The 27,434-nt window shown below is 40.4% G+C and overlaps 1 protein-coding gene across 2 annotated transcripts in view; it reads left to right on the forward strand.

Moving 5' to 3' along the window:
- The first annotated feature begins 751 nt into the window (after positions 1-751).
- LOC134540712 (ras-like protein family member 11B) overlaps positions 752-27,434 on the forward strand; it is a 74,325-nt gene continuing 47,642 nt past the window's right edge. Inside the window, exons 1-2 of one of the 2 annotated variants that reach the window (XM_063383596.1) lie at positions 752-955; positions 21,168-21,273. In XM_063383596.1, coding sequence (XP_063239666.1) covers positions 21,195-21,273 — 79 coding nt within the window. In that variant the 5' untranslated portion in view covers positions 752-955; positions 21,168-21,194. Of the gene's footprint in view, positions 956-21,065; positions 21,274-27,434 lie in introns of those variants that run through there. The other variant, XM_063383597.1, reaches the window with a different exon arrangement.

The raw sequence follows: 27,434 nt of genomic DNA on the forward strand, positions 1-27,434 counted from the left end.
GGCATGTAATAAATAAAGGAGTAGGATGTGCAAAAAAATAACTCATTGTATTACACATCACAAAATTAGTGGCCACCTAAATAGAGTGAAATTTTCACTGGTTTGTTTGCCTGATAATAGCTTGTACATTACTTCTCCTAATAAATTAATGTAGTTATGTCAGCAATACATTATGGAAATTATCTTTGAAAGATTTGTGCAATGGGAGAGTGCATGACTTGATGTAAGCTTTTGGACATACGCCATTGCTAAGCACATGCATGTCTGTAGAAGAAAACTACAAAAAAAAACACAATTGACAAATGCGGAGTATTTTGTGGTGTTCATGTCCTGACAACAGCAATTTTTTTTTGCTTAATTTGTGTTTTTGTCATTTGTGTTTTTTTTTTTTTGTAGTTTTCTTCTACAGACATACATGTGCTAAGCAATGGCGTATGTCCAAAAGCTTACATAAAGTCAATATATTATGGAAGCTGCTATCTAGCGGACGGGACCCATAACTACTTAAAAAAAAATAGGTCTCAAGTCTCGGTAATTAAGAGTTTCTCCCCCGTGAAGTAAAACTCTCTGTACGGGTGGCTGTCTCTCGCCCAGCGTCCTGTGGCGTTCTGTCCGCCGAGAGACCCCGTCGCTTCGCGCGCCCTCCGCCAGGGGCGCTGGGGGTTAGCGCATGCGCAGAAGCGGCGGACCCCCGCGGAGGGTAGGAGGGGAGGGGGAAGGTGTTAAAACTGCGGCGTCGCGACGCCCGCGCGCCAGTCGTTCGCGCGGTTCGCTAACGAGGAGGTCGAGACGGTAGTGCTTGAACTAGCCTGTCTTCCTCTCCGGGGTCGAACTCCGCTCCAAACTCCAAGCCAGAAGAGATCTTCCTCAAGAGATAATTTCTTTCTTTTTCCCTCGTTCTCTCTCGCTCGCTCTCTGAAGACTTCAGAAGCTGTCCGCTGCAAATCTGCTGAAGGTAAGTCGATGAAAACCTTTTCCTTACCCTCTTTTTGGGTGTTGCAAGATTCGGTGGTAGTCCATACGTGACATTGTACCGGGAAAGGTTCTGGCGCGGTTTGTCTCCTCTGGACCGGCGCCGCAGTCTTCTCGTCGTGCATCGAGCGGCGACCGTGACATCACACGGCGGAGAAATGAAGATAAAGGTGTAATGCAAGCCCCTTTAAGTGCTTTCAAGAATCTCTACCGGGAGTTTCGTGCCTAAAAATTATTCGGAAACTAAGCCAATTTTTGGCCAATTTTTTCACTCTTCTGAAAATACGGTTTTAAACACCTAAATGCGGAAAGAGAATAATTCGTTCGACTTCCACTTTTTCCTTATATAATTTCTGATATATTTGGCGGTTTTAAAATCGCGTGTTGTTTTCTTCTGATGCGCTGCTTACCGTATATGTCTTTCGCTAGGCAGGGACCTTAAAGGATTTATAGCCTGCAAGATCCTTGAAAGGTGCATCTTAAATGATGTCAGTTTTTTTTTTTTTTTTTTTTTTAACTTCCGAGTAGTTTCAGGGATCCGTAGAGATTCGCCGATGCAGTCTTTCATGAAAGGACGAGTCGAAAGCATTCTTTCATGAATCCTTCTGAGTGGTTTATTTCGCTATGTCAGTAAATATTTAACTGTACTTCGTTGCGGTTGACTTGAACGTGTAAAAATTGGATATTACTTTAAAAACCACTTCGTTGTGTGTGTGTGTGTGTTCGTTCTTACAACTTAATTTTAAAATTTAGTTTTCAAAATACTGGTTCATCAGGATATAAATATATTTTGAAACTGTTCTAATAAATTTATAATAATATAATTTTACAGTGGTTAATTTCATCGCGTCTGTGACCAAAGTCGAAATTATTTAACTAGTTCTTTCTTGTTTATACGAGAGATATTAGATTCCTCTCAATATGAAAACTGAATATAAGAATAATATTAAAGTTGCTGTAATATATGTTGTGCTTCGATCTTAATTTTTTAAATATAATTTAAGAAATATACAAAAGTATATAAGTAAGCGAGCATTACTAAACTATAACAGTTTGCATCACATGTCTTTCTTCCCAGGGAAAAACGATGGATTATAAATATCAAGTATATTTCACTTAGATGTATTATCCTAAAAATTTATCATACAAAAATACAAACAAATAAGGCCCTTAAATGTCTTACTTTGTAAAAATACTTATTAATAGATACCTGCAAAATTCGCAGATTCATTTGGTGATAGGCTAGAATTCAAACACATATACCTCTTAGATAATTTTGCTATTGGCTTACTGTTCATCTGGACGAATCTCAACCAGTTATAAACCCTCAACCAAAGAAGGATCGAATCACAGACAAACCAGCTGAGACGACTTACAAGTCGGCAGCCAATGAACTTGCGTTATTGGCCCGAGTGTACAGGGGTATGTGCAGTCTATCCTGAAGGCCATCGAAACCGCGAATTTTGCAGGTCTCTACTTATTAATAATCAACCTGAATATTGACGGCAAACGCCGGTTTTTGCATCGTATAAAAGAGCTCGTAGGATGATGAAAGTGCAAAAGTTCATGTCAACAGGAATATGATTATAAAAAACTTTGTTGCCTGACATCACTTTGGAACGTATCGGAATACGAGAACGTGAGACGCAGGCTAGACGCGCGTAGTATTGCCGCGTGCGCCAATAGGAGCGCGGGTAGGTCGTGACTTTGAACGGAGCATGGCAGGAGCGAGGAAAGGGGCGCGAGTTTGTCCTTGGGTGTCCTCCAAGCCTTTCGCCTTTGAAGGGATTTTATCACCGCGACAGGATGATTCTGCGATGGTTAAACCGCTGCCTTCTGAACGTCGATTGCTATAGAGACCGGAAAAATTCGCGGATTCCTTTCGAGACAGGCTGGAATCCAAACTCTTTTAGCTTAATGCTGCGTCGGTGATTGGACCGCAATTTACCTGAAGGACTCTTGAGCCAATGGCAAACACTCAACAAAAGAAGTATCGAATCATAAGAATCGCAGTAAACAGGTGTCCCGAGTCGGTAGCCAATGACCAGGTGATAGTTGCCCGAGTACATAGAGAATCGTGGAGTCTATCCTAGTGGTCATTGAAACCGCGAATTTTTCCAGTGTGTCGGTTGCATCGGGGATGGTGAAGTGCGCCGTTTAAAAAAAACCTTCGGAAGGAAACTTGTTTTTTTTTTCCAACCTTGTGGGGGATTCGAACCCGACAACATTCGACTAAACCACTTTGCCTCCGAACCCAAGCGACTTCACGTGCTGCTACACTGTAAAAAAATTTTTATTTGCAAATGGAACATAAAATTTTCGTGTAAAAGTACAGATATGAAGAACGACTGTATCACTACAAAAAAAAATAGCGTTCGCAGTAATACTGGGTTCCGGATTCTTACCCCATAATTTATGCTCGTGTGTTGTCCCAGTACATCCAGTAGTTGGTTATTTGTAAACTGTTCTTTAAATATTTCGTCAGTATTAACTGCACAAGTTAATTAGCATAATAAAACAACTTAAGTTCCATTAATGAATATTCGATTATTTTTTTCGTGATTTACAAAAAATTGATGCTCGAATGAAACATCAACTATGTACCCGTATAGTCATGTGTTGAACAAAGTAACAATATCATTCTTGTAGTATTACAAACTATTTCTTGGCAACCGGTTTTCAGAGGAATCTTTCGTAAAAGTACAGAATTTTTTTTCTGTGTAGTATGTAAAAGAACTAAAATTTTCCGACATACCCCACTTCGGTTGGTACTTTGTTAAATTAACAATTTTTAAGTTTTTTTTAGTCAATAAGATCCGATCACACCTAATAAGAATGTATTAATCTATGGAGTTGGTGCCTGTTCTAAAATGTTGAGTTTTCTTAGTTTAACAAAACAATGCGTAGCTGCATAAATGATAATGCTAGAAGTTTAAAAAGTTGAAAAGTCACCATGCCAAAAAAAATTAACACCACACCAGCAAGGAATTAGCTTAAAACTTCCATATTATCAAAATATTTTTTTTTTCAAGCCAAATGCGAATTTTGGGAGAGGGAATGTAGGTTTCCTTCACTTTTTGAATTAAATTAGTAACATGGCCTATATGACATAAAATTACTTGTCCTAATGGGTTGGCAGTTGGAACAAATGGATGTGTTTCATTTGAATTAATTAATTTAAAAATATAATTTTGTGTGCTTTAATAAAGCGATATCTTTCCCAGGAGTATTTTTTTTAGATGTTTATATTAGCACGATTGTACTGGAAATAAGTAATTTGGGTATCCTGGAAAAAAAAGCGTTAGCGATGTCGTGAATGAACACTATAATAGTGTTTACGTTGTAAAATGATTTAAATATTTTTTAAGGTTCATTTGTGTGCAAGGTTCCGCGATTACATTTCTTTTAAAAAATTTCCACCAGTAAATGATTTGGAACTAAAAAAAAATTATTCCTAGCAGACAAATTTATTGAACGTGAAAAGTCATATTACTCATGGTTTTTTTTTTCTTTATTGAAAGTTTCTAAAATCGTGAGTTTTAGGTCCATAAACAATTAAACTTTTCGCGATGAAATATATCTTACATTTTGGCCATATTCCCAATAACAACCGCATCTCTTCTGTGTGTGAATAATTCGTGGGTTAGCTGTATCATGAATGACATCGTGTTAGCAAATAAATACAATGCCTTGAATATGGTATTTTACAAGATAAATGTGTTTGAAGAGTGTTTATAACTAATAATTTAAATAAAAAGTTTCGTGAGGAAAGGGAATGAAGCATATTCGTAGTTGTGGTGTATGCATTTAGAGCTAGGGTTTTTTTTGTAGGCGAATTACTTTATAGATATACGATAGGGTAAGACAGACGAAGACAAAACAGTACATACAGAAAAATCTCGGGAGTGGGGTGCTCGAATATTAAGCGGGGGAGGAAGAATATTGAGGGCCCCAATCCTCACCTCGTTTAAGTGAATTATTTAAATGTGAAGTTTCACTTCTAGCACCAATTAAAGATTTATTGATGTGTAGCAACTCAACTCTCGGTATACGGCATTTGGCAATGAGTGATATCGTGAGAATTGAACAGAAGTCGCATGGGACGGAAATGTGTAATCACGGTGCTGCCATCTGTGGCGGACGGCGTGAACCAAGGTTTCAAAAAGCCGAAGGGAAACTTAATTGCATTAACGGTTTAATGAATTGCAACAACATTGGCAGTATTTTAATAAAAAAAAATTCCTTGTTGAAAATTAGGTCAAAAATCGGGGTTTAGTATTTTTTTCATTTTTTTTCTTTTATCGGAGCCGTTTCATTGTGTAATTTAAATTTTCTGTCTTCAAATCAAACGATTTCGATAGTCGACGTGTGCAAAAAAAAATACGTGTGACTAGCGTCCAGAAATGTATGTAGTTTGAAAAAAAAATAATAATAATTTGTCGAATAATTATCGCGCTCGCGAATTGATTTTAAAGAATTCTACGTTAGCTTTTCGTGTCAAATGTTTAGTATTGTAAGTTTATTTGCAGCATGGGGAACGACGTGAATTTGTTGGAATTTGCTTTTTAACCGAGGTTACTCTGACGAGTGCTGAAAGCCTCTCGCATTTTTTTTTTTTTTTGGGGGGGGGGGTTTGGGCTTGGGGGGGGGGGGGACGAGGTTTGTGTATGCTTGAGCTTCGTCTCATCACTCGTCAAGGTGACTAACTCGAAGGGGGAAAAACACAAACACACACACATTACGTTTGTTATTGCGCAGCGGGTGTGTTTTCCAGGGCGTCGGGGGGCTGAGTGTGTTCCTTTAAATTCGCACCCGCCCTCCACTTTTCTCTCCGTTCACAAATCCTCCCCCTTTTTCCTTCCCCCTCCTTCCCCCCCCCCCCCCCCCCCCCCCCACCGCCGACCTTCCCGCGGATAGCACTCCCACGTACACGCATCAGGAGCCAGCCAATAGGAACTCCTCTAGTTCAGGAGCGGCAGCTGTGATTGGCGCATTCGGCGACGCGAAAAGGCGGGGGGAGTCTTCAAAATTGCTTCCATAGTGGGAGGCAATTAAAAAAAAAATCTAATGATGACAAAATATCGGGGGATACAGTTTGGTGTTGCAGCTACATATCTTATCATCTCCATCACAAAAAATTTAATTACACCACTGGGTAGCTAAAGGATCAAAGAATTCGTTACGCTAAGTGAGGACTGTGACGCATCGCGCGCGGTGGAGGGGGAAGCGCCGCCATTTTGAGGTCATTTTCCTGCGTTTCGAGATTTCCATTTAGTATAATACAATATCGTTCTTGTAGTATTACAGACGTATTACTTATCAACTGATTTCCAAAGGAATCTTTTTGTAAAAGTACAGAAAAATATTTTCCCTTTGTCACGGAATGTCGATGGTTATTTTCGCATTTATGAAATACGTTTTTCGAGATAATACTTCGCATTTCTTACGAAAATTGGCCCTTAATTTTATATTTTAATTGATTTTGCATTTAAGCTTAAATTTTTTTAAACCATGGAAAAGATAATAGACTATACAATAATTGAACTTTATTTTGTTGTATCACGCTTATTAATGTGATCAATTAATATTTAAAAGCTGTTCATTGAACGGTTTACAATTTAATAATGTTCGCAGGCTTTCACGGCCATTGTCTGAAGTAGCTTGTCTTCTGGGTTGTAGCCGCATCCTTGGCGAATAATTCATCGACGTTTCGGTCGACATTGCAGTAGCCATCATCAGGGAGCAGTAGGTAACTGCTCCCTGATGATGGCGAGTGCAATGTCAACCTAAACGTCGGCGAATTATTCGCCAAGGACACGGCTACAACCCAGAAGCCAAGCTACTTCGGTTTACAATTACAATTTACTTTTTAACTATTGGCTATTTTTCAAATAAATGTACAAAACATTTACAGATATATGTAATTTTACATGAATATGTCGGTCCTATTTACAAAAAAAAATTATCGTAGTGCAGTGTGAACGACAGAGCACTTTTTTTTCCAGGACTCTCTGTACTCTCGTTATTTATTTCCCCCCCCCCCCCTCCCTCCCTATTTCGCGAACAGTTTTGCACGCCCACTCACCCTGCACTTGTTTGCTCGAACGAACAACGCAACGTGCACTCAAGGTCAGGACTGGGACTGTGTTCCCGGCAACGGGAACGCGAAATGGATTTAGAAAAAAAAGAAAACACGCATTTGCTCTTGGTTCGATCCAGCTCTCGACGTATTTTTATTTTGTTTGCTTGCGGACTCCCATCCTCTCTTATCCCATCATTTTCTTCCTTTGGCAATTAGTAGTCCTTGGGATTTTTTTTTTTTAACACAACGAGAAACTGTGGCGATGCAAGCACCGTTACTGCGGTATCCACTTTGAAAAGCAAACACAAATCCAAAGACGATTGAACTGTTTTTTTTTAACTGTTCTTATTTATTGCAGTAACAAAAAAAATATTTTACTGGGTACAGATGAGCATATAAAATGCGTTGTGTTTTCTTCTTTTTCATCTTGATAGTTGTTATTCTAAATCACGTCTGAATTTTAGTTCGTGTCACATCATTTAACTCGTACAGTTCTGATTCGTTCCGTAATTTTGCGGAATTATCTGTACTTCTCGCAAATATTTTACGCTGTTTTATTCCCAAATTAATTCCAAATCACTTGGAATTCAATTTACGTGAAAAAATAGTATGTTTTAAAATTGGAGATATTTGTAATAAAAAAATTTTTTAATAATAGTTTCAAAAGTGTTGGTAAAAGAGTTCGAAACCCCCCTTTTTTTTTTTTTCCTTTACGGTGAAGGATGTGGTGGTCTGTCTGTTCGCACTTTCGGCGTGGGCGCTGCATGTTTTGCCCCTCGCATGTAGACGTCTCGCATAGCAGCTAAGTCACGCGGGTGACGTGATCATCAGGGGTAACTGAACACCACAAAGGAGGCCAAAATATGAAAGTGACTTTCTGCACGTTCCCTTTTTTACTCGTTTTCACGTCCGTGTAATATAAATACTCTTGCCATTCATAACATACCTCACATTTTATTACATTTTCCCATTTTTTTTTAGTGCTTTAAAAACATTCACTCGATTTAAACTTGGCTTTCTCTCACTTCATTTTTCATTGAAACAGACATTTGTCTTGATTACATGACAAACATAGCAACATGGTATTTGATGTTACATTAACTAATGAATTTTCAAGGAATAACAAAAAAGAAAAGCGGTTAGTGAATTTATTTTTTTATTTTTTTCGAAAATCTAATATTATTTCAGATAGTCACTACCCCTTATTAAATATTATGGTTTGATGTTTGAATCACAGTAGCGAGACTGGCTCAATGCAATAGCAAAATAAGCTGTTAATGTAAATATGTGGTTTTAACCAGAACGACAAAAGAAAATTAAACAATTTTAATTATACATATGCACCACATATACGACAATCATCAGTTTTAAAACAAAAAAAAACCGTCTAAGATGTGTAACATCTAACCTCGTCAAATAGCAAGTTCATTTGTTTTTATGAGTTGGAAATACGCTTATAATACGAAACTCTGGTAAGAAATTTAACTTAGAACTCTTTAAAATAACGCTGAGCGTGATAAATACACACAAATTTTGTTTTCAGCTACATTTATTTGACGCGAACCACACGTAGTTTCCGCTCCCGCCGCTAGAATTCGTTACCGGAGCAGCTACGTCGACTACGTCCAATTCGCAGACCGAAATTTTAAAGTATTTGCTGAAACGGCTCCGATAAAAATGTTAAACCATTGCTTTGGACCTGATTTTCAACAAGTAATTTTATTAAAGCACTGCCCATCTTGTTAGAATTGATTAAACAATTAATAATACTTTAGTACACATTTCCGTTCCACGCGAATTCCGTTCCATTCACGAAATTATTCCCACCAAATTACGAACACCGAGAGCTAAGATGTTACACATCAAAAATTTACTCAAAATAATTGGTTGTCTGTAAAGTAGGTTTACGGACGATAGTTTAACGTGACAACGTCATACTAAAATATTGATTAAATGTTTGCATACTTTTATGAATAAAATTGAATCATTTTTATTTTAATAAAAAGAGAATAAATACTTGAAATTATACTTGTAATCAGATTTTTAAAATGCAATAATAATTAACCTTTATTGCCGAAACTGTTGTAATAAATAAGCAATGAAAACCACATTAACTTTTCACTTCACTTTATAAACAGTCGAGTGGAAGAGAGATAGATGCGGCGCAAGCGTACAATGAGCGTAACGGGACACAGCGTAACGGAACAATGAGCGTAACGGGACAGCGTAACGGAACAATGAGCGTAACGGGACACCGCGTAACGGAACAATGTGCGTAACGGGACACTTTTTCGTGCGTACAGCCGGCGTTCGTCGTTTTATTAGACGTCATGTCAAAAAAATATATATTTGAAAAATATTATTAATACAAATATTATAAAATATTATTATAAAATATTATAAGTATTTATAATATAAAAATAATTTACTATACAATAATATAATCATTGCACTATCCTTGGAAATACAAAAATCTTTTTAATCGGAAAGTATGTCGCACACGCAAATTTCGTAGCACTGACATTCAAACGTGTGAAACTTGATTGAATAAGAAACCGTTTTGTTCACGTCGCGTTTTCTAGATTTCAGCATGAATTCCGTCTGTTGAAAACTCTCTTACGTCCAAGAACAGGGGCTAGAGAATATCATTTAAAGTTTTTGATTTAACCTATGAGAATAAGATATCTGCTTCATTAAAAATCAAATTTCTTCACATTTTGTAATGAAAAATTCATTCCTTACAACCTAAAATTTATTATAATTATAATTATTTAATAATAATAAATCAATAGTTAATTTGATTAACAATTATTAAATAATAATGTTTAGTATTTAAACTTAATAAACTGACTGATTATTAAACAATAAAAGATCATATCTTTAGGTTTCACTGGGCAAGGTGGTGGGATAGAACAGGGCATTAAATATTTTTAAGCTATATTTAGATATTCAATAGTAATGTAAAAATATATTTTTTTATTTTGATGTGTAACATTTTAGCGTTCGGTATACGGTATTTGGTAGGAGTAATTTCTAACCACGGGGCCTCCATTTGTGGTGGACTAAAGTTCACAAAGCCAAAGGAGAATTTTTATAGTAAAAAAAACTGTTTAATAAATTTTTCAAAAGATTGAAAAAAAATTAAATTAAATTTACTGTCGTAATTTAGGTCCAAATCCATGGTTGAGTATATTTTTCAAGTGTTTTTTTTTTTTTTTTCGCTTTTATCAGAGCCGTTTTATTATATAGTTTACAGTGACGCTCAGCTAACCAAATGATTAAATAGTCGGCAGCGAATTCTAGCGATAGGTGTGGAAACTACACGTGATTCGCGTCCAGAAATTTATTTGCGTATATTTATCACGCCGGGTAATTGTTTCAAAGAATTTTTTAAAGAATTGTACCTTTAAATGTAGTGTCCCGAGTTTTGCAAACGTGAGAACACATGAAATATTTCTCGATTTTCGAGGGTTAGATGTTTTACACGTCACTGGCAAATACTTACATAAAAGACTCGCGAACATTTTTTTTTTTTACAGTGAACTCAGCTTAAGTCTTTGTTCGTAAAGTTCTCGGAACCCTTGGGAGAAGAATAGAGAAGCGGACGAGAAGAAGAAGAGTAGAAAAGATGGCGTAGGTTGTGTGGGAGGGTGACTCTGCTGATGGATTCAATTTCCAACCTTTTTCCCCTCGTTGGGAAATTCTTCGGAAGTTCGAAAGACGTCTCGGGGGAGGGGGAGGGGGGATAAATCGTTCCGAAAAAATTCCCTTCTGGCCGCGAGGGAGGGTCGGGCGGCGAGGGAAAGTTGATTGACGACCGCGGGAGTTGGTGCGCCTGGCTGTCGCCAGGATGACGTCATCGCATACGAAACCGATACGCCCAACCCCGCGGAGGTAAAAATAAAAAGAAAAAAAAAATGTAGAAGTGGGCGTTTACATTATTGGCCACGTTAACAACTGAAGTCAAAATGAGAACGACCACAACCTCAGTTTTTTTTTATTTGTACATCAATTATCTATCTTTAAGTGAAACTTATTTTTTACAACAGGTTGAGTAATATCTGAATCACAGAATAACGGAAATTTATAGAAAACGAATGTTTTTTTTTGACGTGACCACGAAAAAGTGTCCCGTTACGCACATTGTCCCGTTACGCTGTGTCCCGTTACGCCCATTGTACGCTTGCGCCGCATCTATCTCTCTTCCACTCGATTGGAACAACCACCGATTTGACTTTTTCGAGGCACATTAAACTTGAAACACTCACATTCGTTTCATACATTTTCCTATCATCGTCCTATCCTTAACAGAATAACACAGATTGGAATAAGTTAAAATAGCAAACATGTATAAAATTTATAGTTAAAATAATCTCTTCGTTAAATTAATAAACATATTTGAATTAATGAGTGCAAATAAAAGTAAATTTATCAATTAAATTGTAGATTTCATTTCACTCCTTCTTTGTATCCACACAAAATAGTGATAATTCAATAAAAATGATTCAATTTTATTCATAAAAGTATGCAATCATTTCATCAATGTTTTGTTATGACGTTTTCACGTTAAATTATCGTCCGTAAACCGACTTTACAGACAACAATTTTTTTTTTTCTATAACGGGGGATTATAAATAAAAGATTTTGAATTGAACATCGTTACAGAAGGCAGCGGCAGGGTGTCCATGAAAGAATGTTCCAGTTTCAATGGTATGTTATAACAGTTTAATACAGACTATTGAAAACAAATCATACATCAGATCGAAGGTAAACTAACCTGGTGTTTCTTACAAACGTTCAATATGTGCTCCTTTAGTTGTACGGCACACGTCCGACCTAATTCTTAACCTCACTTTGGTTAATTAATAAGTCCGTAGTTATGGAAGCAATAACCTCTTCAATTTTCTGTGTCTCAACTCTGTAAAATGATTAAGTAGCGGCGGAAAGTAGACGCGATCTTTTATAAAACTCCAAAGGTAAAAAAAAAAAAAATCGCATGGCGTTATGTCAGGCGAACGTGGAGGTCAGCGAAAAAAAAATGGCTCGGTCGTCTCGAATTTTATACGATCAACGGATGTTTTCGCCACAATCAAACTTCAAGCGAAACGTATGTTGAAATTAAATCACAGATATACTCTTAGCAAATTGCAGGACACAAAAAGGGGTCGCCATTTTGCGTGGATGGCGTTCCAAGCGAGAAATCAACAAAGCAGTACTCGCGCATGCGAATGTCTAAAAACTTTTTGAGTTAATCTTTAATTTTGACCATGAACCAACATATTAAAACGCTTACAGTTGATAGCTATTAAAATTGTAACTGGGACATTGTTTTATTGTCATACAGCACACGTTTACGTAATTTCTAATGCTTTTGCACACTTTCGCAATTCGCATCTCTCAACACTGAGGTGGGATCCGTTGTTAGCATAAGAATTGTGACAATTCGTGCAGATTATTCCATTTGAAGACATGGATGGACAGTAGTAAATAAAGTATGCAGTAATTTCTCTTAATTTTGCAAGATATTTGTTTTATCGGTCTAATTGCGATGTCATGTTAGTATGTATGGGCCCGGCCACTGAAAGCTGTTTTTTTTTTTTTTTTCCACGGGACCAGTCAGTAGATGCCATTACGTAACTAAGCTTAGTGCACGAAGAAGCGATGGAGAAATGTCCAACATTCCACAAGAGTCTCCCCTCTGTCGTCATAGATTAAAGTGTTTCTGGCCCTTCCCATTTATTTATATCTGCAGCCCCCCTTACCCCCCCCCCCCCGCTTTTTTCCATTCCTTAAGTCTGCCCCCCCTTTCTGTCACACACCCTCCTTCCTCTAATTACGACGGTTATACCATTTTTTCCCTGTATGCATACCATAATCATGGTACCTTCACCAGTTTACGGTACTCGCGCGATAATTATCTTGCCATTTGCGGTACTCGTACAATAATTACGGTACCCGTACAAATATTTTCAGCCTTTTTATAACATGCTCCACTGTGAAGCGATGCAAATTCAGCCTGCAATCATCCCAAATAAATCGCAAACATTGGAAACAATGGCTTAGGAAAACGTTTGAAATTTGTGAGGAAAAAAACTGTGTCTAATAGTTTGTTTTTTTCCTGCAATATTTATTGTTCATCCCCACACAAGATGTAAATTTTGAGGTTATAGTATCAATATTTTATTCTTCGCCGGGAAAGTCTGTAGTCAAACCACTATCTCACCGCTCATTAACAATTAAGGACGCGAAATATACTTGGTGCTGCTCTACTAAGGAGGTGGCCATATTTTCTTTAGGAATGTGTCCTTATTGTTAACATGATATTCAAACCTGACTTTCTATACCAGTTTTCAATATTTTTTATCAGTAAACCTAAAAAAAATGATAAGATATTTCTGTCTTCTGTCCTTGACTTTGAGATTATAGTATCAATATTTTATTTTTCGCCGGGAACAGACAAGTCCGTAGTTATGGAAGCAATAACCTCTTCAATTCTGAGTCTCAATTCTGGATTTGTTTTATCAGTCTAATGGCGATGTCCTGTAAGGTCGTATGATATAACCGGCCAGTGCCTTAACATTTCAGAACACTGTAAGGGTATTTACTTACCTAATGGACTGACTACATTATACCCACTGATTTCAGTTTATTCCGTTATTATCACACTGCCGTTAAAAATAAAACCTCATTTAATAAACAATAATATTAAATAATATTTATTGTTCATTACTTTCTATGATTTATTTCGTAGAATTTAATATATTCATGAAAATTTTCAATTGTACTAAAGTAGCTTGGCTTCTGGGTTGTAGCCGCGTCCTTGGCGAACAATTCACCGACGTTTCGGTTGACATTGCAGTCGCCATCATCAGGGAGCAATTACCTGCTGAAGGTTCTTACAAGTTATCCTGCCTTTATAACTGCTCCCTGATGATGGGCGACTGCAATGTCAACCAGAAACGTCGGTGAATTGTTCGCCAAGGACACGGCTACAACCCAGAAGCCGAGCTACTTCAGACAATGGCCGTGAAAGCCTGCAAACATTATTAATTTCAAATTGTTATTTAATTTGTGAAAAAACTGGCTAGCTATCGTAACGAACGGGTCGTTACCACAACGCCGAAATACCACAACGCCGAACGTACAATAACGCGGAGTGCCAAATTGACCGCAAAGCCGACAGCTAGAAAACTGCTGTGTACCACAACGCCGAAATACAGTAACGCCGAAAAAATGTTGCTGCGGGGAAGGGGGAGGGGAGGGGGGCACAGGAGCAAAATGAAAAACAACACTGAATGAATATTTGTGTGCTAACCTTACCCCTAACCTAACCTTTGTGGCAGTCCTGCAATGACAATTTTTCGGCGTTAATGTATTTCGGCGTTGTGGTACACAGCAGTTTTCTAGCTGTCGCGGCGTTGCGGTCAATTTGGCATTCGGCGTTATTGTACGTTCGGCTTTGTGGCATTTCGGCGTTGTGGTGCGTCCTCCTTGGGAACGCATCGGGCCGTTTTGAGTTGCCACCCGCAGGTCTGTACAACGGTGGGAATTTTATTTATTTTTTCTTTCCTGAGCGCACTCGTGCGACGACGTCGCGACGTATACTTTCTCCGGCCAGAAGGCGCCAGTGTCTGCTGGGAGCCGCGAAGAGGAGTGGAGGGGGGGGGGGCCTTCAGTGGCGCCGTCTGTCTCCGTTGAAGAGGGAGGGCTGGATGAGGCGAGGCGTCGAAATTACGAAGGTTGGCCGCCGTGCGAAGAAAGAATGGAGCAGGTTTTTTTTTTTTTTTTTCCATTCCATCGTCCTTTCCCTCCCCTCCTCCTCTACTTCATCCGACGCATCCTAAACTTTCTCTTCTCTTCTTCCCTGCTCCTTCCCCCACCCCCCCTTTTTTTTACCTTACATACGCTTGCGTAGCGTTTGTTGCGCGTTCATCACACCACAGAAAATTTAAAAAAAAAAAAAAAGTGCTAGTTCTTTCAGTACTCGCCAGAGATGTGTAACATCTAGCCACGGTAAAGAGGGGGGGGGGGGGGGGTCATGTGTTCTCGCGTTGCAAATTCACTTTTGACATTAAACTCGAACACTCGAATTTAACAAGGAATTCTTTAAAATAATGCCGAGTGTGTTATATGTATGCAAACTTTTTTTTCAACTACATTTCATGAAAAATAAATAAATGATGAGTGAATTTTTTTTTACGAAAATGCGCGCACTACGCCCAAAAAAAAATAGAAAAAAGAGCTATTTATGTATATATGCTTCTAATTTTTTTTGTTTTAGTTATCCATATTGACTATTGATCCATGTAATGAAAAGAAAAACATTAATTTAATATGAATAGTAGTAACGGAAATTACGTTTATAATTTATATATATATATATATTTAAAAATTACACTGAACTAACCTAACCTACAAAATGGGAACTTCGATGAAATTCGGGACTGTTCGGGACTGTTCGGGACTGTTCGGGCCGCTAGTTGTGACAGGAAGCCTTCTTTTCACAGACGAGACCCGAAGTTCATGCTTTTTTTTTTCCGTATCTTTTAATGTAGCTATCCTAACCAAATCAACCGTCCACAATGTTTTAAAGTATTTATAATGTAGCTAACCTAACCTTATTGACCATTAGTATCCTTTTATCAACACCGCCATATTTATTTACGATGAACAAATAAACCGAAGATGCACGATCGGGCGTTCGGCTCTCTCGTCTGTGGAAAGATGGCTTCCCGCGGTTTGTGACTCTCTCCAGTCGCTGCGGACCGGCGGGGGACCGTCCCGCGTCTCGCAGCTGTTTCCGGCGGAATGCCGCTCCGCGGAGGGATATGTGGGACAAGGCGACTGCCCCGTCTATTTTCTGGTCCGGGCGGGCGACCGTGTGGCGGCGGTCGGGGCTTCTCGCCTCCGCAGGAAAGCTGGTTCCTGTCGTCTGCTCATTGCTGGTCCCGTCACCCAAGGCCACCCGCGTCTACTCCCGGTAGTTCATCTGCTTGTTTATTTATTAATTAATTTATTTATTCTCGCCCGGAGACACACGAGCTGCGAAGCGCAGTCCCTCAGAACATCCGACCTCGGGATTTAACGAGCAACATTCCACGTTGCAACGTGTGTACCTTTCCCAGTGGCGTAGCCAGGATTTGTGTATGGGGGGGGGGGATGTTAAGAAGCATGCTGCCCCCTTCCCCCCCTCCCCGTATTACAGCGGGGGCTCCGGGGGTCCTTCCCCCGGGAAAATGTGGATTTTTAAGGTGTAAAATAGTGCTATTTTAGCAGTTTTTCGGTACTCAAATTTAAATATAGTAATAGTAAAAATTTTATTAATTTTAATATGAAATTTGTTTGAGTGATGAATAAGAAATTAATTAAAGATTTTGTGCTAAGGAGGGGGGGGGGGGTTGAACCCCCCCCCCCCCCCTTGGCTACGCCCCTGTACCTTTCGTACACACTCTTGAATCGTCATTGCCCCTAACGTGTCTGTGTCTGTGTCTGTGGATGCCGCCCATTTTTTCTGATCGACAGTGTATGCTCAGTTTGTCGAACCTTGGCAGGCACAAGTTGATTAAAGGTGCTGCTTTGATATTCTTATCAGATTGTTATTTTTTTTTTTTTTATGTTTTGTTATAGCCGACCTGTAACGAGTACTCAACCCCGCCACGCAGGCATACAGCCCTATAACGATCGATGTCATATTCGAGAATGAAATGAGATACTCGTTTGTCATGTCATAATATACCTGTTAATAAATTGTTGTATTTGCGAATTCTGCTGGGCACCTAATTTCCTGACGCACTCGCGTTCGTTTCTTTCCTGCCTTGTTAGGGTTTCCTGTTCTTTTAGTGATACGTGTTCTCACGTTCTCGATGCACTTGCGACACGAAACTCGGGCACGGAATTTCACGTAGAATTCTTTGAAATATCCCACCCACTGCCGGAGCAGCTTCGTACAGTATTAAAGTTTTTTTTTGGACGTGATAACGTCTTATAAATCGTTGAACGTCGGCTGCACGCACGAAATTTTTTTTCACGTTCCGCCTGAGCCGAGCGTGCAAGAACCGGCCAAACCACCGTGCGAGAAAAAATCTTCTATAATATCAAACAGGTTAAAGGCGGATTTTTTTTAAACTAATTGTTCGTGATTATATTTAAACATAATTATTTAAATTAAATTTGCGAAAACTGCAAATAATATTTGAAAATTAAAAAAGTATGCTATTTTTCATCAATTTTTTCTTATGACGTTATCGCGTAAAATTATCATCCGTAAACCGACTTTACAGACAAACCCCCCCCCCCCCTTTTAATTTTCCTTTAATTCAACAAATGATTTTTTTAGCAATTATCAAATTAGAAATGTAAATGTTTATCAACATAGATTAGGCAAAAAGAGCACTGAGTGCTGAAGTGTCTTGATGCAAACACCAAAGCTGTAAAGTGATATATGTGCATAATAAAAACCTATTGAATTGAATTGAATTGAATTGAGCAGCTTCGTCGACTGTCAACTTTTAAACCATACAGAATGTCCATGAAAGAATGTCCCAGTTATAAATTTTAATAGTATCGAGTGTAAAAGTTGTTTTGAGTGTTGGTTCAAGGTCACAATTAAAGATTAACTCTGGACTGTTTTAGATTGAGCACACGTGCGTGTGCTGCTATGTTGTTTATATCGCTTGCAAAGCCACCTATGTTGAAATTTGGCAACAGGATGGAGCCTCTCCCCATCGGAATCTCTTCGTACGAGAGTGATCGAACGTCCAAGTCCCTGACCGTTCGATAGGACGTAATGGTCGAGACGACAGATCTCTCTTTTAGCTGGCCTTCGCCTTCATCTGACATAACGCCATGCGAATTTTTTTTCTCCTTTGGGGCTTTATAAAAGATCGCGTCTACGTTCCGCCGCTACCTAATGATTTCCCGGAGTTGAGACACAGAACTGAAGAAGGTATCGCTTCAATTACTCCGGACTTGCTAACCAAAGTGTGGGGATGTGTGCCGCACGAGTATAGTTGCACTCATTGAACCGTAGTAAAAAAAAACTTCATTTTGATGTATGATTATGTAAATAGTGTAGAATAAAATGTTGAAATTGACCATTGAAGGACAAAACTGCTCCTGTAGAAGCGAAAAACTTCAGAGAATACACTAATACCTGTTTTTTGGACCTGATTTTCAGTAAGGAAAAAATAAATTTTTAACCATGTTAAAATGCATTAAATAGGTTAAACGATGGAATTTTTTCCGTGGTTTTGTCACGTATTACTAGAGACCCGGAAATTTCGCGGATTCATTTAGTCGCAAGCTAGAATGCAAACCTTCACACTCTCGCACTGTGTTCATGATTGGCACGCAGTTATCTGGACACGCCCCTCTACGACCGTGAGCCAACGAGATGTCCAGCTAGGAGAGAAGTGAGCGAATCAGGTGGTGCCAAATAACAAGGATAAAAATGTTCTCGCTAAGAAATCAACTAATGGGAAAGTAAACATGGGTCGAGCACACCTATAACTTTGAATTATATCCTTGAGGCCAGAATAATCCGCGAAATTTCCGGGTCTCTATGTATTACCTTTGAATATATATACTGTCGCCAGCCCAGGTTAAAATTTCTAATACGGCTTTGAGGTAGTTGGTTAATTCACCGCCGCAATCGCCACCATCTCTAGGGCATCGACTTGTGGCGGTCCCTAGCGGACAAGTGTCGAACTCTTCAAACACCCCTTCCCCCTCCCGTTGAACGTCCTCGAGCTGCAGTAAATGATGGGATGGGGGGTGCGGGGAATGACAGCGGGCGACAGGGCTGCTCTCTAACGTGCAAATAACAACTAAGACGATACAGGGCGTTACGGCAGCGCACTGCAGCGGTGAAGTTCCCAAGCTGCTCATCATACGCTCCTGAAAAACGTAGAGTAAATCCTATCCACTCGCGACTTCTATACAGTATATATATTCAAAGGTATTACCGATATCTGATGTCCATCGCATCCACGGTGACTACTCCTACCGGGGGTTGGGATGACCGCTCTGACGGGGGGGGAGGGGGATGAGTGGGGCCCTTGACGCCTCGGCGCCGCGGCGGGCCGGAACAGGAACAGGAAGAGGTCTGACGGGTGGCCAGGGAAGGGGGGGGGGGGTTACCGGCACATGGTCGGCGCCAGGGAAGAGAAAGGGGCAGCGGGTGTCTCGTGTGAAGTAGTCCGTGCGGGGACAAAGAAGAGCGGTGTTACTTCAGCTAGGGAAGACGGCTCCGAGAGATTCCCCGCCTAGCCGGAGACACAAAAAAAAAAGAAAAAAAATTGATTTTCTGTAAAGTCGTTTTACGGACGATAGTTTAACGTGACAACGTCATAACAAAACATTGATGAAATGATTGCATACTTTATGAATAAAATTGAATCATTTTTATTTTAATAATAAAAGGATAAGTACTTGAAATTATACTAGTTATCAGATTTTGTAAAATGCAAGAATAATTAACTTTTATTGCCAAAATTATTGTTGTTGTAATACGCAATGAAAACCACATTAACTTTTCACTTCACTTTATAAACAGTCGAGTGGAAGAGAGATAGTGCAAGCGTACAATGAGCGTAACGGGGACAGCGTAACGGAACAATGTGCGTAACGGGACACAGCATGACGGAACAATGTGCGTAACGGGACACTTTTTCGTGCGTGCAGCCGGCGTTCGTCGATTTATTAGACGTTGTCACGTCAAAAACCAATTCCCTCTACGTTTACTGTGCTACAAGTGCCTACCATTTGTAACACTCCAGCGAAGATACTGCAAAAATATGTCCAGCACATGGCTACGGCCATTTTCGAGATAAAACTGAGTGTTGATAAAGATCGCAGACTTTCGCGACCATTGGCTGAAGTATCTTGGCTTCCGTGTTGTGGCCGCGTTCACTTTAAAACTGTATTTTTAGAAGAGTCAAAATGGCCAAACCCGTGTTTTCGGGATACGTTTTATTCATGAAACATCCGGTAGAGATTATTGAAAGTAATCATAGACTTGCATTACACCTTTATCTTCATTTCTCCGCCGTGTAATGTTACGGTCGCCGCTCGATGCACGACGAGAAGACTGCGCGCCAGTCCAGAGGAGACACCGTGCTAGAAGCACCAGCGAGCATCGCGCTTAACTTCCCGCCTCGCCGACACAGATACGCCTTAAAGCTGTTCAAGTCTTTAGTAAATAGTTTTCAATATGATATGTAAGCAGTGTTTAATGAAGAGAACTAATACATAGATGTGATAAACATCATGCGTAATATAATTTTTATTTATGGCTAATCAATTATTCCTAACGGTTGAGACAAAAATCTAAGAAACATTCTTGGCTAAGTGAACGCCACTGCTCCCGATGTGAGTAAGGAGACATGTAGATGTATAACAAAGCAAGTTTTAATTAATTTAAATATTTTTTAAAAAAAAATTGTGAGAGAATCTTTCAGAAATCGCCACTGATGTAAAGAGCAAATTCTTGTGTTCTCACGTTGAAAATACATTTATGCAACACGAAACTCGGATACTAAAATGAACGTAGAATTCTTTATAAGTAATGCCGAGCGTGATACATATACGAATAATTTTATTTTTGAACTACATGTCTTCCGCACCACCCACCGCTATAATTCGCAGCCGGAGCAGCTATTGCAGACCAAAAATATTGCCCGTCTTGTTGAAAAAAAAAAAAAATCGTTTGAACGGTTTGTACTTTAAAAGTTTGCCCTTGGTCTTTGTGAACAATGGTTTCGGCGCCTTACGCCACAGATGGCAGCACCGTGTGCCGAGAGCTAAGCTGTACGGGGAGGGGAGGAATAAAGGTGTTTCTCGAGCCGCTCTTGCGGGTCAGACAGCGAGGTGGGGAGAGGGCGAGAGAAATGTTATCTCTCTCCTCTCTCTCTCTCTCTCTCCCCCTCTCCCCCTCTCTCCACTCCGCGGCCTTGTGTCGTGGGTGAAGGGGGGGGGGCCTCTCTGTCTGCGAGGACTCCCGCTCCTGCCGGCCAGTCCCGGCGGAGATGCGCGCGCCGGAGGTGAGGCACAGCTGCGCGGCGCATCTGTGACGTGACGGCGCATCTGTGACGTGTGCGTGCTCTTCCCCCCGCAGGCGGTGGTCCGGTCATCGGCAGACGCCATGAAGACGGAGGACAAGACCGCCGCGGCCGCGCGGGTCAGGATCGCCGTTTTGGGCACCATCGACGTCGGCAAGTCAGGTGAGTCACCGAACCATCCCCCTAACCCCCCTCCCTCGCCCCTCCCCTCCACCACCAAAACAACATCAAAATTCCCTTCTACAGTAACTGTAACAACTTCACTAGGCAACAGGATGGAGCCACACCTTCCCCTCCGATTGGAAAACCCATTGTCCGAGACCGTTGGATGGTGCTGCCATCTCTGTTTTTTTTTCCCCCGTAACAATTGTACCGATGGTTGCGAAATGTCCGCTAGAATGCGTTGAAACCAGTTTCTTGCCTCGCACCAGGACACCGTTTACTCAAAATTTGCCGATTTGTTTCCTTGCTGGGATTTGGTTTGGACCGTTGAAATTTGTCGTAGCGGACTAGCGGTAGAGACCTACAGAGCTCTTTTTTTTTTTTTCGCTTCACGTTCCGCCGCTACCTAATGAATACTTAATGACTTCTGTTCGGCCCATGCCTTAGAGAGATTTGATACTTTCTGAGAGGGAAAAAATCTGAGAAATTCGGCGTAGTTAAGGGCCCCGCCTACCCGGGCACACACACGCTGCGCAGAGTTTCAGGTAAAACAGCGCGATTTCAAAACTACTAGATATTCGAGTGGGGTCTGCTTACGAAAAAGCATTTTAGAGTTCGCCGAGGGCCGAAAAGTACTTTTGATTTCGGATTAAGTTTTTAAACTGTATTTTTAGAAGGGTTAAAGTGCTTAAAACGCATGTTTTCAGAGTAAATTTTAGGCTTAAAACAACCGGTGAAGATTTTTTAAAGCACTTAAGGGACTTGCATTACACCTTTATCTTCATTTCTCCGCCGTGTAATGTTATGGTCACCGCTCGATGCACGACGAGAAGACCGCGCGCCAGTCCAGAGGAGACACCGCGCTAGAAGCACCAGCGAGCGTCGCGCTTATCATCCCGCCTCGCTAGCACAGATACACCCCTCACGAGGCGGGACCCCTTAATACTTCACGGTGTCGCCATTGCGTAATCAAACCTCACCGGACATCGCTAATTGCGAGTCTCGGGGACGATAGCCGCTCTGGCCGCTGACGCAAGCGGGGTGATTATTTCGACACGCTTCCGCTAATTCGCGGGCGAATGCTTGCCAACCTGGCTCCCAAGGGCGAATGGAACCAGACAGGTGACAAACGCCTGTGGAATAAAATTTGTACACTTTAATGGCCTTAAATACAAATAATCCAGAACTTTAAAAGTACTTGAGAAAATTAAGATTGCACTTTTTAATTCGCGCGACAGTGCTGCTATCTGTAGGATAGTTGGCGTAGCGAATGTACCGATGGTTGCCAAAAGACCGCTAGAATGCACTGAAAATTCAGTTTCTAGCCTTGCGCAGGGCACAGTTTATTGAAACTGTTTTTTTTTTTTTTCCTTTTTCTTTCCTAACAGGGATTGGGTTTTGGACACGTTTCTGGAATACGGCCTGCGAGTTAGGTTACGGTCGTATCCCAAAACAAGGCGGTTTCTTACTCGCTGCCTGAACCGAATGTCCTGGAATACCGCCCCGGAGATTGGATTGTGCTTGCAGCGAGTGTTTTGTGTTCGGGCGGGGACAGGCCTCATTGTCTACCCCCATAGGGGCGAGAATCGCGTGTGTGGGTGTTCGAGGCCGCAGCTTCTGCTAACAGGATAATACCGTCCGTCGTAACTGGCCGCATCCTTGCCAGCCCACGCCTAAAAAGACCTGTCACCATCTCGCGAAACTCGAAGTGCCGAGACGACACATCTACTTAGGTCCAAACTACGACCGTGTCTCGTCTCTACACAAACTTCAGGCCAAAAAAAATACAATTGACCGTGGTTCGCAAAAAAGTGACTGTATCTAGGCATCTCTATAAAAAAAAATTCCAGACCGTTTAATTTAAGATTAAGAAACACTGTTTACATGTGATCGCTGAAGAAAAAAAAAGTTATTTTTTTATTTATGTTAAGTTACAGTCTTTTGATAGAGAGATTTGTCATAACGTAGAATTTTTTTTTTTTTTAAAAACACGTAACTCGGAAAACTTACATGTGATCGCTGAAGAAAAAAAAAACCAAAAAGTTATTTTTTTATTTATGTTAAGTTACAGTCTTTTGATAGAGATATTTGTTATAACGTAGAATTTTTTTTTAAAAAAAAAACACGTAACTCGGAAAACTTTGAAACTAATAATCTGACAAATTTGAAACATTATAACTTATAAGTTTTAAAAATTAAAACGTGCAACTTAGACCTTTAGTAAGTTATAAACAATCCATGTAACTTGGAAACAAAACAAAAAAAAATGACAATCGTAAACCAGAATTGTCCTAACTTTTTAAAAAACTCAACTTAGAAATATATCAGTTAGAAAATTATATAGTGTGTTTCTAAGTGTAGTGTTTCCAATTTGCGATACATAAACTCTTTCGACACATATTTTACATATATTTCAAAATCTATAAAGTTGTCCGTCTAAAGGCACAATTATTTAAGCACATATATATGTGTGGCTTCGTTGTTGAAAATATGGACGTTATTGGGAAAAAGGATAATTTATTTTTTCTAGCATGCAATTTATAGTTCTGGTCAATTAATTCTTCAAATCATGATTTTGTATAAGAACATCTTTCTTAGATTTCATTGCCCCACATTAAAAAAACGCGATTTTACAGAAATTTAATTTATAAAACCAAATGAAAATAATTTATCGGGGGAAAAAAATACAAATTTTTTTTTCGAGATCAATGAAGAAAAGTATTTCTGAAATTTTAGTTCCAGATAGGCTTACAAATTTTTGTTTGAAATATTTTTTTTTTTTAACTTTTCAGAGGGAGGACCTGGGAGGTCAAACTCCCCCCCCCCTTTCCCCCCTTCCCCCCCCCCCCCAAAAAAAAAAATCCGTTACCACAGAAAGTTACCACAGGAAGCTCTTCAAATTGTTATGCCCCCGTACAGGGGCGCAAATCTGTAAGATTTTCAGGGGGTATTGGCGGTCCGAGAGTTTTTTCCATTTGTGGTTAACCGATACAAATCTGGATAGGGTTCTTGTATGTTGTATACACCACTTAATTTGATTTAAATTCGTGCAATGAGCAGAAAACTATAATGCATACACAAGTTTAGTAAAGATCGCAGGCTTTCGCGGCCATTGTATGGAGTTTCTTGTGGCCGCGTCGAAGGCGAAAGTATCACCGACTTTTCGGTCGACGTTGCAGTCGCCAACATCAGAGAGCAGTTAGTTACCTACCTGCCTACCCTGATGATGGGGCCCGCAAAGTTTTGACCGAAACGTCGGTGGTGATGTCGTCTTCGCATCACGACGCGGCCACAACCCAGAAAGCCCGAGCGACTCTGTACGGAAGGGTTTTTTTTTCCCATAAGACATAAAAACTTATGTTTACGTTTATCAAACCACCGTTTCACGGTCATGATTTTGCAAGCACAGGAGGGTCCTGTTAGATGGGGGCTGCTTGGTTCATGGGGGGAAGTGGGTGGGGGGTTTTACGCCCGTGTCTCCGTAACAGCAAATGGCCCGGGGCCCGCCTCGTCAGGGGTGTATCTTTATCAGCGGGACGGGATGATAAGCGCGACGACGCTCGCTGGTGCTTCTAGCGCGGTGTCTCCTCTGGACTGGCGCGCAGTCTTCTCGTCGTGCATCGAGCGGCGACCGTGACATCACACGGCGGAGAAGTGAAGATAAAGGTGTAATGCAAGTCCCTTGAGTGCTTTCAAGAATCTGCACCGGTTGTTTTACGCCTAAAAATTTACTCTGAAAACATGCGTTTTAGCCATTTTTCACTCTTCTAAAAACACAGTTTGAAAACATAATCCGAAATCAAAAATACTTTCCGGCCCTCAGAGAACTCTTACATGCTTTTCCGTAAGCAGATCCCACTCGGATGTCTGGAGTAGTTTTGAAATCGCGTTGTTTTTCCTGAAGCTCTGCGCACCGTGTGTGTGTGTGTGTGTCCGGGTAGGTGGGTGCCTTGAGGCTGCCATTGATTACTCAATCGGTCACGTGGTGAGGCGGCGGCGTGTGATGTCCAGCGCTGCACGGGTTGTTAACATCCAGGCGCTGCCATGAAAGTTTTTTTTTTTTCTAATTTTGAGAGGGGGGCAAGGAAGGGGGGGATGAAACGTGACCGAGGACTCTTGCACCCGTGTGTTTGTGTCTCTAAATATACTCGCGGCCCGCCCACTACATTCCACTCCCTCTGCGTACACATGCGCGCCGAATTAACTTCGCAGAAGACAGAACCCCGCCCCTCGCAAACCACGAGGCAGTGAAGTAGCTTGGCTTCTGGGTTGTAGCCGCGTCCTGGGCGAATAATTCACCGACGTTTCGGTCGACATTGCAGTCGCCATCATCAGGAGGCAGTTCCCTACTACTACTACTACTACTACTACTCAGTACTGCTACCTGCTACTACTCAGTAGGTAACTACTCCCTGATGATGGCGACTGCAATGTCAACCGAAACGTCGGTGAATTATCCGCCAAGGACGCGGCTATAATCCAAAAGCCAAGCTATTTCAGACAATGGCAGTGAAAGCCTGTGAACATTATTCACGAAACAGTTTCAAAAACATCGATTAAAAAAACATGCGCTTGCGAAAGTTACGCAGAATCCATGACAAAAAAAAAGAACGTAAACTTATTGTAAAAAAAAAAAAGTAAACGAAATCGTGCTCTGCCATCTTTGACCGGTTGTACAGATGTTTCAATTTTTAAAAAAAATTAATGTGGACCGTGTAACTTGGTCGCGGATGTTTTTTCCATCGGACGTGTAATTCGGGATCTCGCCTCCCCCCAGATACACACCTGCTCCCAATATTTCGGGAACGTCGCCAGGTGTTTTTTTTTTTGTATTTTTATTTTATTTTCGGAGCTTCTCTGCGAGAAATCGTACTCACATAACTCGCGCCCTGTTTGACTGTCCACTATAACTCGTCCTCTCGTGAATTGCAGACCGCTGGAGTATATCCCACGCATTGCTCCATTAACCCTGTTCATGTGTTCTTCCGCTGAAAAGTGGACAATTTATATCACAATGACATGGAGTTCATCAAATCCTTGTATGTGTTGGTCATTTGTGTACTTACTTTTTGGTCGACAATCATATCTACGGTATGGCTATGAAAAAAAAATTATTATATTAAAAATATTATAATATAATAATAACACATAAAATTATATTTCAGGATTAAGATTGTTATTACTTTAAATCCCCCAAAAAAACTAGTTTCGTTAAAATATTTTTTTTTGAAAATATGTGAGCGTTTCTTTCAGTACTCGCCAGTGATGTGTTAACATCAAAAACTCGGTAACGTAAAAACTCATGTGTTCTCATGTTGTCAATATTGCAAATAAACTTATGATACGAACTTCAGACACGAAATTTAACGCGTGTATGTGTATATATATATATATATATATTTAGTTATTTATTTATTATCCCGAGCGTGTTAAATGAAATAGTCGCTTTTCAATTACCAAAATTTCTGTATGAGAATACCACACATACATTTTTTTGCGCCGATGCTAGAATTCGCTGCTTGAATGGTAAACGTTGCTTGCTGCCACCAACAAACGCAGATAGCAGTTAGCGGAACGAAACAACCTGCGGAAATTTTAAACCATTAAGTAACGGCTCCGATAAAACCCCGGTTCTAGACCTGATTTTCGACAAGGAATTTTATTCAAACACTGTCCATCTTGTTAAAATTAATTACATAGTTATCCTATGCGCGACGAGAAGACTGCGCGCCAGTACAGAGCCTTTGAGCTTAGAGGCTATACCGCGCTAGAAATACCAGCGAGCGTCGCACTTATCATCCCGCCTCACCGGCACAGACACACCTTTGACCAGACGGGCCCCTTTAACCGTGTGCTCATCGGCATAAAGATCGGTTCTTAAGATTTTTTTTTTTGATCGTAAACCCCAATTTTTGCACTCAAGGTTTGTTCTGCTCGCCGTCTCTTTTGCTCCCTAGAAGTTTTAAGAGTTAAGAGTAAATTAACGTATGACGTAACAAGTCGTGTAAGCAACGGGATTGGACTACGCTTGTAGCGAAGGGCGCTACCTGCTTCGCACATCCCCCCGCAGACCGGCCAGCCTCTTCGCTAGCTTCCTCGCAACAATATGTACACTAACCTAATAGTTACATTTAAACTTTCAAGTTAAAAATAATTTTTTT

Source organism: Bacillus rossius, chromosome 17, assembly GCF_032445375.1.
Source record: "Bacillus rossius redtenbacheri isolate Brsri chromosome 17, Brsri_v3, whole genome shotgun sequence".
Taxonomy (NCBI): Eukaryota; Metazoa; Arthropoda; class Insecta; order Phasmatodea; family Bacillidae; genus Bacillus; species Bacillus rossius.